Consider the following 14,385-nt stretch of genomic DNA (forward strand, 5'->3'; position numbering starts at 1 on the left):
AACAGACAGTTTTATCACACTACAATTACAACCCACACTGTAATGGAACACAGAGGACAGTTTCACAAAGGAAAGAAATGCACTCTTGATATTGATAGGAGGGTAGTTGGTAAAGCAATTGGTCTTGCTGTTCAAGGTTACTTTGTTTCAACACCAAATGGTCAAAGGTTCATAACTGTCTCTAGGGGCCTTCAGAGAAGGACATGGGTTGGAAGGGCAGGACCCCAATGTACCTGGTGCTGAAGTTGTTCTTGGTGCTCGACAGTGTTGAGGCGGTTCCAGGGTGTTTCACAGCCCGTGAGACAGTTAGTGGTGGGAGACAGCAGCAGGTACCAGGCCGCAGGTGGTTCGGCAAGCGAGGCTGGACGGACGTCTGCGGGCTGTCCGGCATGGTGGCTTGAGGTCAAGAATCATTGTCTCTGTGCTGGTTGGCGGATCTGGAATGCTGGTCGTAGTGTTTCGGACTGCTCTGGCGACTGCAGCGTGACAACAGTCAGTGGTGCAGCCGGATGAAGTTCTACGACTCGACTGTCTCAACATTGTCCTTTAAAAGATGGATGCTGCATGATGCTTGTGTGGCACTGCTCTTAGCTTCTTCACGGGGCTTGTGTCCTTTAAAGGCGGATGGCCCAAAGCTCAGGAGGGTGTTGGCAGGCAACAGCCTTGTCCTTTGTCCAGAGACTCTCCAGCACTTCCCACCTTGGATCTCATCAGTGAGGGGCTCGGCGATCTTTTAAAGCCAACTGGGCCCAGGAATGGTGTGGGCCAAGCCTAACTTAAATGAGCCAATCCTGGGTCTCCACCAACAAACTTCAGTGATGCTTCAGGTCAGAACCAGGGCGCTTGGCAACAGACAGGGGGAAGGATGACAACATATACTTTTAAGTCACACCCATCTTCCTGTCTGCTGTACAACAAAGTGTCTCCCTAATTAACTGAGCCCTATGCAGCGCTTGATCACAACATGGACCTTCTTTGAAGTAGGGGGTTTTAGGCAGACTTTCGTCTCCTACAATTCACATACTTCTCTGCTCTGAAAGGAGTGGTTCCAGACAGGACATTCACTTCCCTTTCATACCAAGAAGGGGTGTTAATACCAAGTTGACACATTGTATTGCAGAGAGGTGTTGACGTCTGGTCTCCATTGTCACTTCCTGAACCTATGCCTACCCTGAGGCCTGCAATCGCTGCCACCAGCAAGATTTGACAATGGAGATGCAAATCCATGGGGCCTTGAAATTCTAATCTGGCTGCCCACGGCCAAAGGCTTTTGATGTACCCACGGCTGTCAGCTACACATGACAGGAGAGGGCGGCACTGGTAAGCTGTGTTGCCCCAGAGTACATGACTATTTTCCTGCTGTGCGGTGAGCATGGAAAATGTGCGCGGGAATGGCTCATTATTGATTCCTTTAAACGAACAAATCCCAGGCGAGCGCACTCGTCTCATGCGGATGGACGAATTCCTCACAGGGGCGGAGCCTCTAAGTTTGCCCGGCCAGTTTCTGGAGTGGCCCCTCCCATCACCAGAAATGTGGATTCCTTTGCACCGCTGTATGGTTAGGTGTGTTTGTAGGACAGCAACAAAGAACATTAATCCAGATTTTATTTTTCAGTGGTAGCGTGCTGTGGATCGGGTAAAAGTTAACACTGTTTTTGTGCACTTGTGTTTGCAGGAGGAGTCTGAGTTCCGGGATAAGCTCTCCCCTATATTCATCAGCCTGAACTTTTCACTGGATGCCCAGGCACCATCCGACGCCTACGGTCTACAGCCCATCCTGAACTACCTCGCCACCGACTACATCGAACAGAAGGTGACTTTGAGCTTCCTGGTTCTGGCCCCAGAACGGGGGGTAGTGGTTCTTGGGTGGGACGCCTGGAGCACTGCAAGGTGTAAAGATCTGACTGCTTAGTGTGAGGCATGTGTTGGAGGGTTTGTGGGCGGGTCTGGATAGTGGAGTAACTTTGCTAAAAATGTTGGTGGGGGCATGACCTCTAAATGAAAGGGGCCCCTGGAAAATGGTGTGCCACAAAAGTTGGGGGGCTTGAGGGGGGGGACAAACACCCCTGCCCCCCTAAAATTTCGCCCATGCTTACCCTGTTTTAGTACTGTACACTGAGAATTGGTAGCTAGCGTGGCAACTCATGATTTAAATCCATGACCCCTGCATCGCCTATCATTCACCCACAGTTCTGGTCACTCACCCAGACTGTATTTTGGGGTCTCCAGGACAAGTCTGTCGTTTCCCAGCAGCGCGTGTCTAATGTTGCAGCAAAACTAGCTGGATGTATGCTGTCACTAGCGAAGCTTAACCCCCTCCCAATATCACACTTCACATTATAACAGCCGCAGAGCACTCTTTGATCTGCAAAGCAGCTGCTTTTAGGGCCATCGAATGGACCGTTTCTCCCAAAACTATCATCCACATGTCCATTCTGGTAAACGAAATGGCGTGTGCCACACCAGAGGGGCTACATAATACTGGTGGCTGTCTGGCGTTCGCTGAGCCTACCTTTATGTTCTAATGCCGCCATCCCTGGCTCTCATGATGGAGAAGGAATGGCAGTAAGTGGGGAGATACTGGAATGTGGGAAACACTATTTGCTGGCCCAATGCAGACATCTTGTCGCTGGTATCTGTGTAGCAGTTTAATGGGTCAGGGAAGCCAAGTGGGTACCGAGTTAAGTCTGTTAAATCATTGTTTTTTCCTGATCGCGAAGTTTGATGCCGTAGCTCCTAGTTCTGGTGGCATGACATCCCATCCCGTAGCGCCTAGGTGCACGCATGAGCTCCCATCTGGTTGGGATCGCTTGTACTTGGGCCTTTCAATTTTAAGGTTTTCAGTGGTCGTTACGTTTGGGGAGGAGGGTGGGGAGATCAGGGCGCTGCCGTCGAGCAGGGCAGAGATGTATGAATTATGCAGTGTTTAAAAAAAAAAGCCGACTTGTATACAAGTAGGATAATGTAAAGTGCCGTGCTTGATGTATGGCAGGTTTATTTGGGTGTAGTTTTAGTGGCTGCTTTTTGGGGGTGGAGTGAGGCTTTCTCTGGACAGGGCTATGCCATCCCTAGGCTTCAGATAAGTCAACATGAACGTGCAATACAAAGAAACCCAAAGGGAGCCCTGTTGGAAGATATTGAAAGTAAAATATAACCCGACCCGTTTACCGTGAAGCACAACTCCCCCCTCACCTCCCACCACCAAAGCAAAATTTCCTTTCATACATTAACCCGGCAATTCCCACACGTGCCAGATCCCATCTAATCAGAAGCAGCCCAGTGGGAACCTTTCGTGCTTGCTTCCTGGTGATGCTGTATATAGCAGGAGTTGGTATGTGTTGCTTCACGCAGGTGTGACTGTTCTCCTTTTAACCTTTGTAAAGATGAAAGGCTGAGGTCTCCCTGCGGGGATGTGCATCTGCACCCTAAAGGTTCAAATCCCATCCCCCCAACCTAGTGTCTTAACCAACTGCGCTACAACACGTCCCTTGTGTCATGGACCGTGCGATAATGGCAGCCCCTTAGATAAGCCCATAACTGATCACGCCAGATTCGGTGCCTGGACGCCCATGTTGGGTTAGACACAGGGGTGGGAGGGAGGCTGTGGTGGCTACACTGTGCAGCTCCTGCAGCGTGGACTGGGCCCTGGGGTGCGGAGGCAGCGTGATGGGTGCTCCTGCAGCATGGCAGGCTTCTGGGGTCGGGTGCAGGAGGCAGGGTGATGGGTGCTCCTGCAGCGTGGACAGGACTCTGCGGTGGGGAGCAGAGGCAGGTTGATGGGTGCTTCTGCAGCGTGGACAGGGCTCTGCGGTGGGTAGCAGAGGCAGGGTGATGGGAGCTCCTGCAGCGTGGACAGGACTCTGCGGTGGGTAGCAGAGGCAGGGTGATGGGTGCTCCTGCCACGTGGTCTGGAGCTTGGGGTGGGGTGCGGAGGCAGGGTGATGGGGAGGGTGGGGTGCGCATAATGAATGGCTGAACGTTAATCCAGGCATCTTCTCTTCCTTGACTGCTTTTAGACACAGATTCAGCTGGATTGTGGAGAAGACAACATCTGTGTCCCCGACCTGCGTCTTGACGTGTTTGGGTAAGTTGAGAGTGTGGGCCAGTCCAGAACGAAAGGGATGGGTAGAGGGGCCCCAGGAGTGGTCTTGCTCATTCACACACTTCCTCACAGCTGTGAAGTCGCGTGAGAATGTATTGTATCATGTTATGTCTGAAGAGGTTGTACATCAACACACTGCATTTATTTGGCCAAGGAGGGAAATCGGGGTACTGGTGCAAAAATTCACTCTTCTATGGTGTTGGGCAGTAAATTGGACCAATGGTTTCAAATGAGTGCAACTTGAGTTGTGGAATGGGTAGAAATTTAAATTTAGTTTGAGGTCCCAGATGGGCAATGAGCGAGACTCAATTGATGTGTATGAGGCCAATGAGGGGCAACGGGTCAGCCTGTATTGATGTGTAGGAGGCCAGTGAGGGGCAACGGATCAGCCTGTATTGATGTGTGTGTGAGGCCAGTGAGGGGCAATGCGTCAGCCTGCATTTTTTTTTATTTGGTTGGTTGAAATTAATCAACCTTTCAAATATAAAACATTAACAACAAATTTGAAATGAGTAAAAACAGAAGGTAACAGAACACAATTCACAACAAATGCAAATATAAAATAAGCAAATGAGCAAGTAAACAGAGGGCTAGCAATGCACAATGTCTAACAATTCAAAAAATGAACAGTAGCTATATGTATTCCTGTGCACGAAGAGTTTAAAATTGCAGCCCAACAATCTTGCGGGTCTAAAAGACCTAGGTAAAGGCAGTATTTTGAAAAGTGTCTTTCACCACAGAGAGTCACACATTCATTAATCAAGTGAATGAGAGGTTCATGAGTATCTGGTGTCGTACAAAATCGGCAAATATTTCTTGAATAGGTTTGCGTCTGACTTGTGTGTCTCTTGTGAGATATAGATTAAATCTCAGGCGTAGAATGCCTGAGCGGTATTTGGGGGAAGGTGATAACAAATATGGTGCCACTGTACGAATTTTTATGAGGAAATCTTAGGCCATCTTTATACTGAAGGCAGAGGTCTCTAGTCAGAAGCCAATCAGATTGATACATTTTAAATTTGGCTCTGTCAGGATTTGTTTATAAAGTTTCAATTGAGACCTCTGTAATTGTTAGAATATGGGAAGCTTTTGTTAATCATTTGTGTATGAAAACATGTGTAACAGAGAACATATAATCAGACAACGATGTCAGTATGGAGTTGTGAGGAGTAGAGAGCAAGCATTTTCTGAATACTCTGCAAATACGCCAATTATAGAGAGCTTGCAATGAAACACGGCCCAACTCATTTTTGATCCATGGGCACAGAGTGCATTGTGGCAAGTGTAGCACTTTTCTCCAAAATGTGGCCTCCCAGAGTGTAAACAGAGGTGATAGATCGTCATTGAGAGTTTCCAAGCCATAAAGTAAAGATGGAGTGACTTTCAAGTTCCAAAATTGGAGAGCCGGAGTGATAGAAAATTTTCCATATGTGAACATTCTAAGAGAGGCCTGCGAGATAGCGGTCTTTAATTTGTTACTTACATGAGCGATGTGACTGGGGGCGTGAGCCTTGCCCTTGAAAATCATCCCAAGATAAGTGTATTGGGAAACCACAGAGAGGGGGATCTGATTAATGTGCCAGAGATGGAATAGAGGCCTGTGGTTTCGTGGACAGAATGTTACGATTTGAGTTTTGTTGGTATTAACTCGTAATTCATTACAATGAATATAATCGTGAAAGGCATTGAAGAGATTCTGTAAACCAGAATGTGTTTTAGAAAGGAGCACCAAATCATCAGGATACATTAATGCTTAGACTTGATGGTTATTAAATTTAGGTGAATCTGAGATGACATTTTCGAAGGCACGTCTCACGTCTTTAATGAAGTAATTAAAGACAGCTGAGGCTAAAAGGCAGCCTTGTTTTAAACCGCGAGCCGTGGGGATGCTTGAAGACAAGCGCCCGTCCAAGGAAAGACGAATTTGAATTGAAGTGTTGGTGTGTAAAGATAACATTATGTCAAAGAGAGTAGGTGGACAATGGTCATGAAGTAACTTGGCAAATAAGAGGGGTCTGCTGACAGAATCGAACGCAGCGTGCAGGTCGACAAAAACAAAAAAAATGTGCTGTTTGGTGGCATGACACTGTGCTTTAAGGGCGTTTAGGCAAATTAAATTAATGGACGTGCCTAAGCCTGTAACAAAACCTGATTTCTGGGGGTCACGCAGATAATAATTTTTTGTCCATTGATTGAAGTCCCATAAAATAAATTTACAGAATAATTTACGTGGGGCATCCAGAAGGGCGATGGGGCGATAATTAGAAGGTAAACTGCGATCGCCCTTTTTAAAGATCGGAATAATTAGTGAGGTCTTCCAAGAAGGAGGGATTGCTTTATACTTTAGAATATTGAGGAAGATGGTGTATATGATATTGGCCCATTCAAGAGGAAATGCCTTGAAAATCATGTTAGAAAGGCCATCTGGGCCCACAGCTCGGGATGAGCTTGCTTTCATGATTTGTGCTTGTATATCCGAGATGGTGAAATCAACTCTCCAAGGGCCAGAAGTAAGAAATGGGAGGCTGTTGTTTGAGAATTCTGGATCAGCGTATTGGGAAGAAAAATGGGTTAGCCAAGCTAGGTCTGATACCCCAATTAATCTGCAAGGCACCTTGTGAATTGGAAGTCAATTTATGAAGTAGCTGCCACATAGTGCTAGAATTTTTATTCTTCATGGCCCTAAACATCAGTTCGCTGTCTTGTTGGTATAGTAGAGCTTTCTTGCTTCTGATACAATTCTTATATCTGCACTTTAGCGTAGATAGATCAGAGCTGAGAGATAGAGAATTTGATCGTAGAATAGCTCTTCGATAGTCCGCTTTGGCGGTTTGTATGTCTGGATCAAAAGCATGCGTATGGCGACCAGTCAGCCTTTTCGAGGTAGTCAAAGTATTGACAAATGAATGCAATAGGTCGGAATAGTGCGAGTGGTGGAGCAACTGAGCATGCTAGTCCACGCTGTTGGCAAAAGATAGCAAAGATGAAAGGTTCCAACGCACTTGAGAACCAACTGGATTGACAAGTAATTCAGTGGAGAGATAGTGTGATTGCTCCAGGAGAGATGGCCACTGAATCTTCAAAGAAAGTAAATTATGATCACTGTGTGGAAGAGTAGTGATGATAAGGCTGTCTATGTGTTGAAACAATTTGGCGTTCACGTAGATGTAATCAATGATACTTGAATTAGTTCCGCGATGCCAGGTACTTTGCGGCGGGAGCTCACCCGCAACAGCCCCATTTACCATATGAAAATTGCGATACATCATAAATGAAGACCACATAGATGTTGCTTGATTTGAACGGGCTTGGTTCCAGCAATCGAGATTGATGTCACCAAGGACAATTGTGTGAGAAATGTGAGGAGTTTGTGAGATCACGTCAAGAATAGAAGCTAGACCATCATAGAAAGCCTCATCAGTTTGTGCAAGAGGATTACGATAAATGTTGACAAGTGCAATAGTGAAGGCACGATGTACAATCTTCACTAATTGAATGTAGGCTTGCACTGATGCCCAAGGCAAAACCGAGAGGCCCAGCTGTGATTTGACTGCAACTAGCAGGCCAGAAGAAGGTCGGCCTTTAGTCGGAAGGGCCGAGAGTAAGGTAAGGTCAAATCCATCCCAAACAGGGGGAAGTAATAGCCAAGTTTCCTGCAAAGCTAGGATGTCATAAGTAAGAGAAAGAGTTGACCTGGAAATGTGTACGTGAGCATGACCTCGAGTGTTCCAGCTAGCAAGATTCAAGAAAGAGGAAGATGGAGTAGCTGGTGGTTAGGACGCACAGATTAAGGAGGATGTCGAACAGTTAGGTAATTTGTTTCCCAACCCTTGATAAATGTTCACTTTCGGCTTTGATGATGAAATGGAATGCACAGAAGATTCAGGATCCAGCGCTAAAAGTAGGCCTGCATTGATATGTATGAGGCCCGTATTTGAGAGTTGGAGGGAAGGAGTAGAAAAAACAGTAATATTATAGATGGTGGCAAAACTGGGAATGATCCAAAGCATGAAGTGATACTATGTCCTTGCAGTGTTGGCATTCCTCCTAAGGAGCCAGAATCTTTGAGTAGGAGGAAGGGTGGAGGGAGGGAGACTGGAGGAAGGAGAAAAAATAACATGAATGCAGAATTGAGTTGGACATGCCTTTAGCCAAGGTGTCCTCATGCGTTGCAATTGCTGTAGGAGTGACTTTCCTAGGATGAACGATGGTGTGGCATGGCCAGTGAAATGTTGATACAGTGGAGGTTTGTGTTTCGCTCTTCCCCTTGTGGCCGAAGCAGCGGCGGTCGGCGCAAGGTAAGTACTGCTTTCGATGTTGCCTCGCAGCCATGCGCGTCCCTGCTGGTGATGCAAACTAACGATTCATGTGCTGAGATCACTTGTATCTGGGCATGCTGCGGCAGCCTCCCTGCTGTGTTTGGGGGTCCCTGCTAGTAATGCAAACTAACGATTCATGTGCTGAGATCACTTGTTTCTGGGCATGCTGCGACAGCCTCCATGCTGTGTGTGGGGGTTGGGGTAAAGGGGTTACTCAGTTTATGCTTGTTTGGTAACTAAGTACTGCTCAGGGAAATGGAAAGATCAGGGTGTCTGATATGCTAGGTCTGCATGCTTTCTGGCACTGTTTCTGGAGACCCGTTTGCTGCACAATCTCCGAGTGGAAAAGCTCACAACCTGGTTTGCTGTTTTTAATATGGACTACCTGATTAAAAGGGGGAAACAACAAATACAAGAATGGTGCAGTTGTCTTTTCCATTTACCACACGACGACTCCTTGTTTAGCAGGTAACTTGATCTCATGACTAAAACTGCTTGGATTTGGAGATCTCCATTGTCCCTTGTTGGGCCCAAGTTGTTTAGCCAGTGTTGGCTTTTAAGTTCACTTTGCATTCTGGTATATGTAGTCCTGTAAAACAAAGGTGTAGTTGCAGGAATTCAAAGACACTAGCCGTTCCCTGCGTAACATACACCATTTTAGCATATTTTAAAGGTCACTATCGGACGGTAATTCATGGGGCCACTTCTGTCTCCCTTTAATAAATTATGAAATTACCACTGATCACTTCCAGGAAGGGGGCGTTAGTCCTTGTGACTTAACATATAGGTAACTTGTCTTCTTTTGAATTTGAAAGGTGTATTTGTGTCGGATGGAATGAGAGGTGTGCACGGTATATGAATGGTATCGAAGTTCCATCGCTTACACGAGCATCGGTGTGTCTTTGTAGACCCGGAATTGTCAACCTTGTTCCATTGCAGAGTCCCCGTGAGGGCAGAAGATTGCGTAGTAGTAGTCGTTATAATTACAGCACCTACTTTCACCCTTAGCTCGTGAAGAGGCATTCATCCTACAGGGTTTCGCTCTTTAGAGACTAACTTTGAGCTGGAAGGTGGTCACGTAGAACCCTGCTCATTCTGCTTGTTTAAAATGATAGCTGTTGTTGAATTGGAAGGACACACAGAGCTGCATTTTGCCTTTTGGACAGCAGAGGGCAACCTAACGCTGATAAATTGCACCAGCTGAGTACGTTCGCATACCGAAGTGCGTTATATATCGATATGAACTAAAAGCCAAAACTTCCAGAACATCACTTGCAGGCTTCTGTATGTTAAATGCACATTGGCAATGCCAACAGTTTGGGCTTTTATGTAGGCATGGGAAAGACACTTGCCAGTCGCTTCTGTTGTGGTATTAACTGGCTATTGATGGTAGTGGGTGCAAATACTTGGGCATCTAATGGCAGTGCCTTGCAAATGCCCAATACACACACTCCAAAATGAGTGCCAAGTTTGATGGTAAGGTTGGAGTAAAGCAAGCTGAATGAGTTCCCATGCGGAGGTGGTTTGGGTGGGGAGGAGCAGGAACAGGGTGGAATTAGCATGGCTATGGGCAGTCAATGGGTGGGCAAATAACTAAGCAACACCTAAAAGCTTCGTCTCTCTCCTCATATGCCACTGCTCCCTAGCTGTATTCTAATACGATAGTTTCGGCAAGCGCCACCGAATGGCTCAAACTAAAAATGCAAATGCGAGGCGGTTTTAGATGAAGTAGGCACATTACTCGGGTTATTTGACATTCCTATTCGTACGTTTCTTCATGTCCTTTACATTCCCAAGCATCAGAAGAGGACCTATAATGCCAGTGAAGGCAATGACTCTCTTGGAATCATGGACTCTACCAGTACAGGGCTGGCATTGCCTTGCACTGTGGCACCACATCCTCTGGCGTTGCTTGCTGTAGATCTGCACATTTCATAGAAGTTCCTTTTTTTTATTTGTTTTGGACTTGCCTGCCAAGGTTATTTCCCCATAACCTTGATGAGATATTGATAAGAGAAGACCACAGCGCGGTAGAATTCTGCTCGAATCCTATCACATCTCTGCTAATTATGGCTTTGTGTAGCGCGGTGTGGCCATTGGGCGGCATCTTGGTACTGGTTCCGTTCTGGCAAGGCAGTACTTGTGAGGTTAAGTCTTGTAGCACCCTGGAGTAGGCTGCTATCTCCAGAGGCAGACAGTGCGTGCAGCAAGTGACCCTGAATGAGAGTGGGGGAACACGAGGAGTGGTGGAAGACTGCGAGCAAGAAGCAGTGGGTGCCAAGTAGAGCACGTTGCACTAATTCTCAGTGGGTGTTCTAGTGCAATGGGGCGCATTCTGCCACCCTGGTGTTACCGTGTGGTGGTTCGATTTACACAGCGACGTGTTATGTTTATATTTTATTAACTAGATAATCCATTTAAAGCTTAGACGAGTTTCTGTTTAATTTGACTCCAGGCATGTAACCCCTTCGTTTTGAGGATTGGGAGGGTGGCGTGGGTTTTGGGATTGGGGGGTGTGGATTGCGCACATGTCTGTCCTGGGCCCCAAAAACTGTTAAGGTGGCCCTGCATGCCACATGTACCAGAGAGTCTGCCTATGCCTCTTTCTTCTGCCAAGACAGAAAGGAATGCAATGAAATCCCAGCTCAGTGTTTTTCTGGCTCAAAAAAATGGATTTGCTTGTAACGGCGCCCCACCCTGCCTGTCGCAGCCCAGGGATGTAAGTGAAACCAGCTGCACATAGATCGTGATGAATGCGAAGGGGGTTTCGGGGTGCGGGGGGGCAGCTGGTATTCTGTGTTGGATTACAGCATCGCTGATTTGTGCACTGGGGTCTTCCCTGTACACCGGGGTCTGTTCACTCTTTGCCGAGTGGTGAGCGCGTCTTGGAAAGTACGTGTGGGAAACTCCGCATTGGGAAGTGGCTACAACTTCCCGGAGACTAGGAGCTGGTGCTTGCGCTCGCCTGCAGCCAAGTAACTTGCTTTGCCTGGCATCGCGGGGGTATGAAGTGGTCCCACTTCTGCTGTTCTCAGTCCAGTTCTTGGACCATCTGACTTGCCCCTGTGTGACTTGTTCCTGCAACATTGGATGTAGCAAGTCTATTCACCAAGTACGTGCACCCCCCCACAACCCGCTTGTATTGCATCAGACATACAAATGCTATACACAAGCCACCTACGGGCATCCAGAGAACAGATGCATCGCATGCAGCAGTGTTAGGCCTCAGTGTTGGAGCCAGACACACGCCCTCCCTCATGTAGGATGTTGAAGACCGCACTCCGCAATGGCACTCAGCTAGGTGCGCCGGTGGGAAAGGGCACTACAAGTGTCTGTGACTCGAGCAGAGCGTTGCATGTAAACCTAAACCTTAACAGGCAGTTGTAATAAACGGTGGCAGAGGACGGAAGCCTGCGCTGCCCATATCCTCATCCCGCCCTCCTGACGAAGCCAAAGACTTACCGCTCAGCTCCACTTTTAAATGGAGCGCAGCATCGCCAGATGATTCGAATCTTTGTGAAATTGAATATCCTCAGAAATGATGTGAACTGGATAAGGAAGGTGTAATGGATACTCAGCCCCCCTGATATCCCAGGGAGGGGAGGTGGGGGCTCGGACATTGCACAATGTTAGTGCGTTGTACAAATGTCCTTTAACATTATCACCACCGAAGTGGTCCCCTGGCGGCTCTGAAAAAGGGGAGGAGAGGTTAATGCACCTACTGAAGCGGTCTGGGTAACCTACGGGCAATTCCTCCAGGGCCTAGTGAGGTACTGGGAGAATGCTGCTATGGCCTGGAGTCCCCTAACCTCACCTCGTGAAAGTGCCTTGTTTGATTACCAGCACAAGTAACCCATGAACACGTAACCCTCCCCCACACGCTTCACCCCCCCCCCAATTTTTGTCAGGTGTGCGGAGTGCCGGGATTGGGAGGGGCAGACTTGTGAATGGACGCATTGTCCCACTTACACCTTTTAAAACTCTCCACCAGCCCCTCCGCAATTGGAGGTTGGCTGCACGCCTGCAACCGACGCACAGTGCAGGCGGCACGGTGCAGCGCTGCAGCTCACGTGCCCACTGGATGATATTCCCTGGGGGCCCCTGAGCAGAGCACCCTTCAACGTTAATGTCTGCATGGGTCACGCCGAGGAGACCTGTTTCCTAACCTTGGGCGGCAGCACCCGCACTGCAATGCTCGTGATCCCACTCCTCTGCCTGTGAAGCACCCGTGCAAAACCTTCTGCTCTTGCTGTGTAAATAAACTGGGGTCCCATGAAACGTTGCCTGCCGCAGATGCGGACTGAAGGCCATTGTAGTAAACGCTGCCCTCCCCTTCGTCTTTATTGGAATGGTGTCTGTTGAGTTCCGCCCTGCGTCCCGCTACGCAGTGACGCAGGGCGTCCTAAATAAAAGCCCCGCCCCCGCGTTCGGGAGGCAGTTCCGGGGCCGACCAGCAACCTGTGTGGGTGCATCGTCATTTCGCTCCCGCTGGAGCTGCGCACCAGGCCGCGCGGCCTGCTAACATTCTGTCAGCCCCCGCGCACAGGCCGAGGGCTGACGACATAACAATGGCGACGAGGCGAGAGGAACTCCACGACAGGCTCGGTGCTTTGAAGGCACCCTAACGCCACACAGCCATCGCGGCGAAATTTTTGGACACCCGGTGGGGGTGCAATCACACACGTGACCCCCCACCCCAAAAAAAAAAAAAAAAAAGAGAACCAGGTGGCATCTGACATCCAACACCAGAGGGCAGCATCAGTGTAACAGGAGCACCAGGCCCTGATCTGCAACACGGCGCCTGGGTACGGCTGCACCTCCAAGGTAGGCCCAACATCGCGGCGTTGGTGGCCGTTGGATGATCTCACGACAACACGGATCAGGTCCACGACAACATGGTGGCCGGCACATCCACGCCTGGGCCCTCCACGCCATCCAGAATTGCGGCAAACCTGTCCATGACGCCACCTCCACCTCGCACACAAGGTACTTCGTCGACACTGGTCCAGCCGTTCGACCCATTCACGGATCCATCATCATGCGGACCCAGATGGCAGCTGTGGATTCAGAAGTTCGAGATGGCGATAGAGTGCAAAGAGGTTATGGCGCCCAGGAAACTGAAGGCCCACCTACTACTCAGCGTGGGTGACGAGGTACTGCGCATCTTCAATTCCCTGAATGTTGATGATGGCCAGGATGGATACCGAAGCGCGAAAGATGCCCTCACCGATCATTTTCTCCCTCAACTAAACCCAGACTATGAGACGTTTCTCTTTTGCACCACCTTACAGGCAGCGGAGGAAACCCTTGATGCGTACCACACCCGTCTGAGAAAGTTGGCCATGTCCTGCGAATTCACGAACGTGGAGAGGGAGATCAGGAGGCAAATCATCAACGGGATACATTCGGAAAAATTAAGGCGCCTGATACTTAGCGAAAGGGGTATTCCCCTACAGCGGATCCTCGAACTAGAACGTCAGAGGGAACTGGCACACACCAGAGCGGCCAACATGGAGGCCACGCTACACAGGCTGCAACCTGCTCTCAACACAGCTATGGTGGCACGTATCACCAACAAACAATCCTCGAGAGACGACAACAGTGGCGGGTATGGCCAAAACAGGTGGCAACCGCGCATTCCGGGACCCACAGAGTGTGGCTGGTGCGGTGGCCCACGACATGGCCGTCGCAACTGTCCTGCTCAAGGCACCACATGTGGAGCATGTGGCCGGAAGGACCATTACGCGAAGGTATGCCGATCAGCGGACACCCCCATACAGCCCCTGCAAAACCAGCCGGAGAAGGTCGCGACCAAGAAAAAGAAGCAAGCCAGTGCCAGAAGGATCGCAGTGGCCAGCTCTTCCACGGAGGATGAAGGGGATGATGTCTCGGCGATGCAGCAGGACCCCTCCAAGGACATCGAGAGAAAAGGAAGGAAGGTATACCTGGTGTCTGCACTGTGCC

At 48.9% G+C, this 14,385-nt stretch overlaps 1 protein-coding gene across 1 annotated transcript in view; it reads left to right on the top strand.

Moving 5' to 3' along the window:
* Positions 1 to 14,385, top strand: part of ITGA5 (integrin subunit alpha 5) — a 297,527-nt gene that overhangs the window by 226,685 nt on the left and 56,457 nt on the right. The window contains exons 18-19 of the mRNA XM_069653218.1: positions 1,676 to 1,813; positions 4,017 to 4,084. Coding sequence (XP_069509319.1) covers positions 1,676 to 1,813; positions 4,017 to 4,084 — 206 coding nt within the window. The remainder of the gene's footprint in view (positions 1 to 1,675; positions 1,814 to 4,016; positions 4,085 to 14,385) is intronic.

Source organism: Ambystoma mexicanum, chromosome 3q (genome assembly GCF_040938575.1).
Source record: "Ambystoma mexicanum isolate Mex_15411 chromosome 3q, UKY_AmexF1_1, whole genome shotgun sequence".
In the NCBI taxonomy this organism is placed as follows: domain Eukaryota; kingdom Metazoa; phylum Chordata; class Amphibia; order Caudata; family Ambystomatidae; genus Ambystoma; species Ambystoma mexicanum.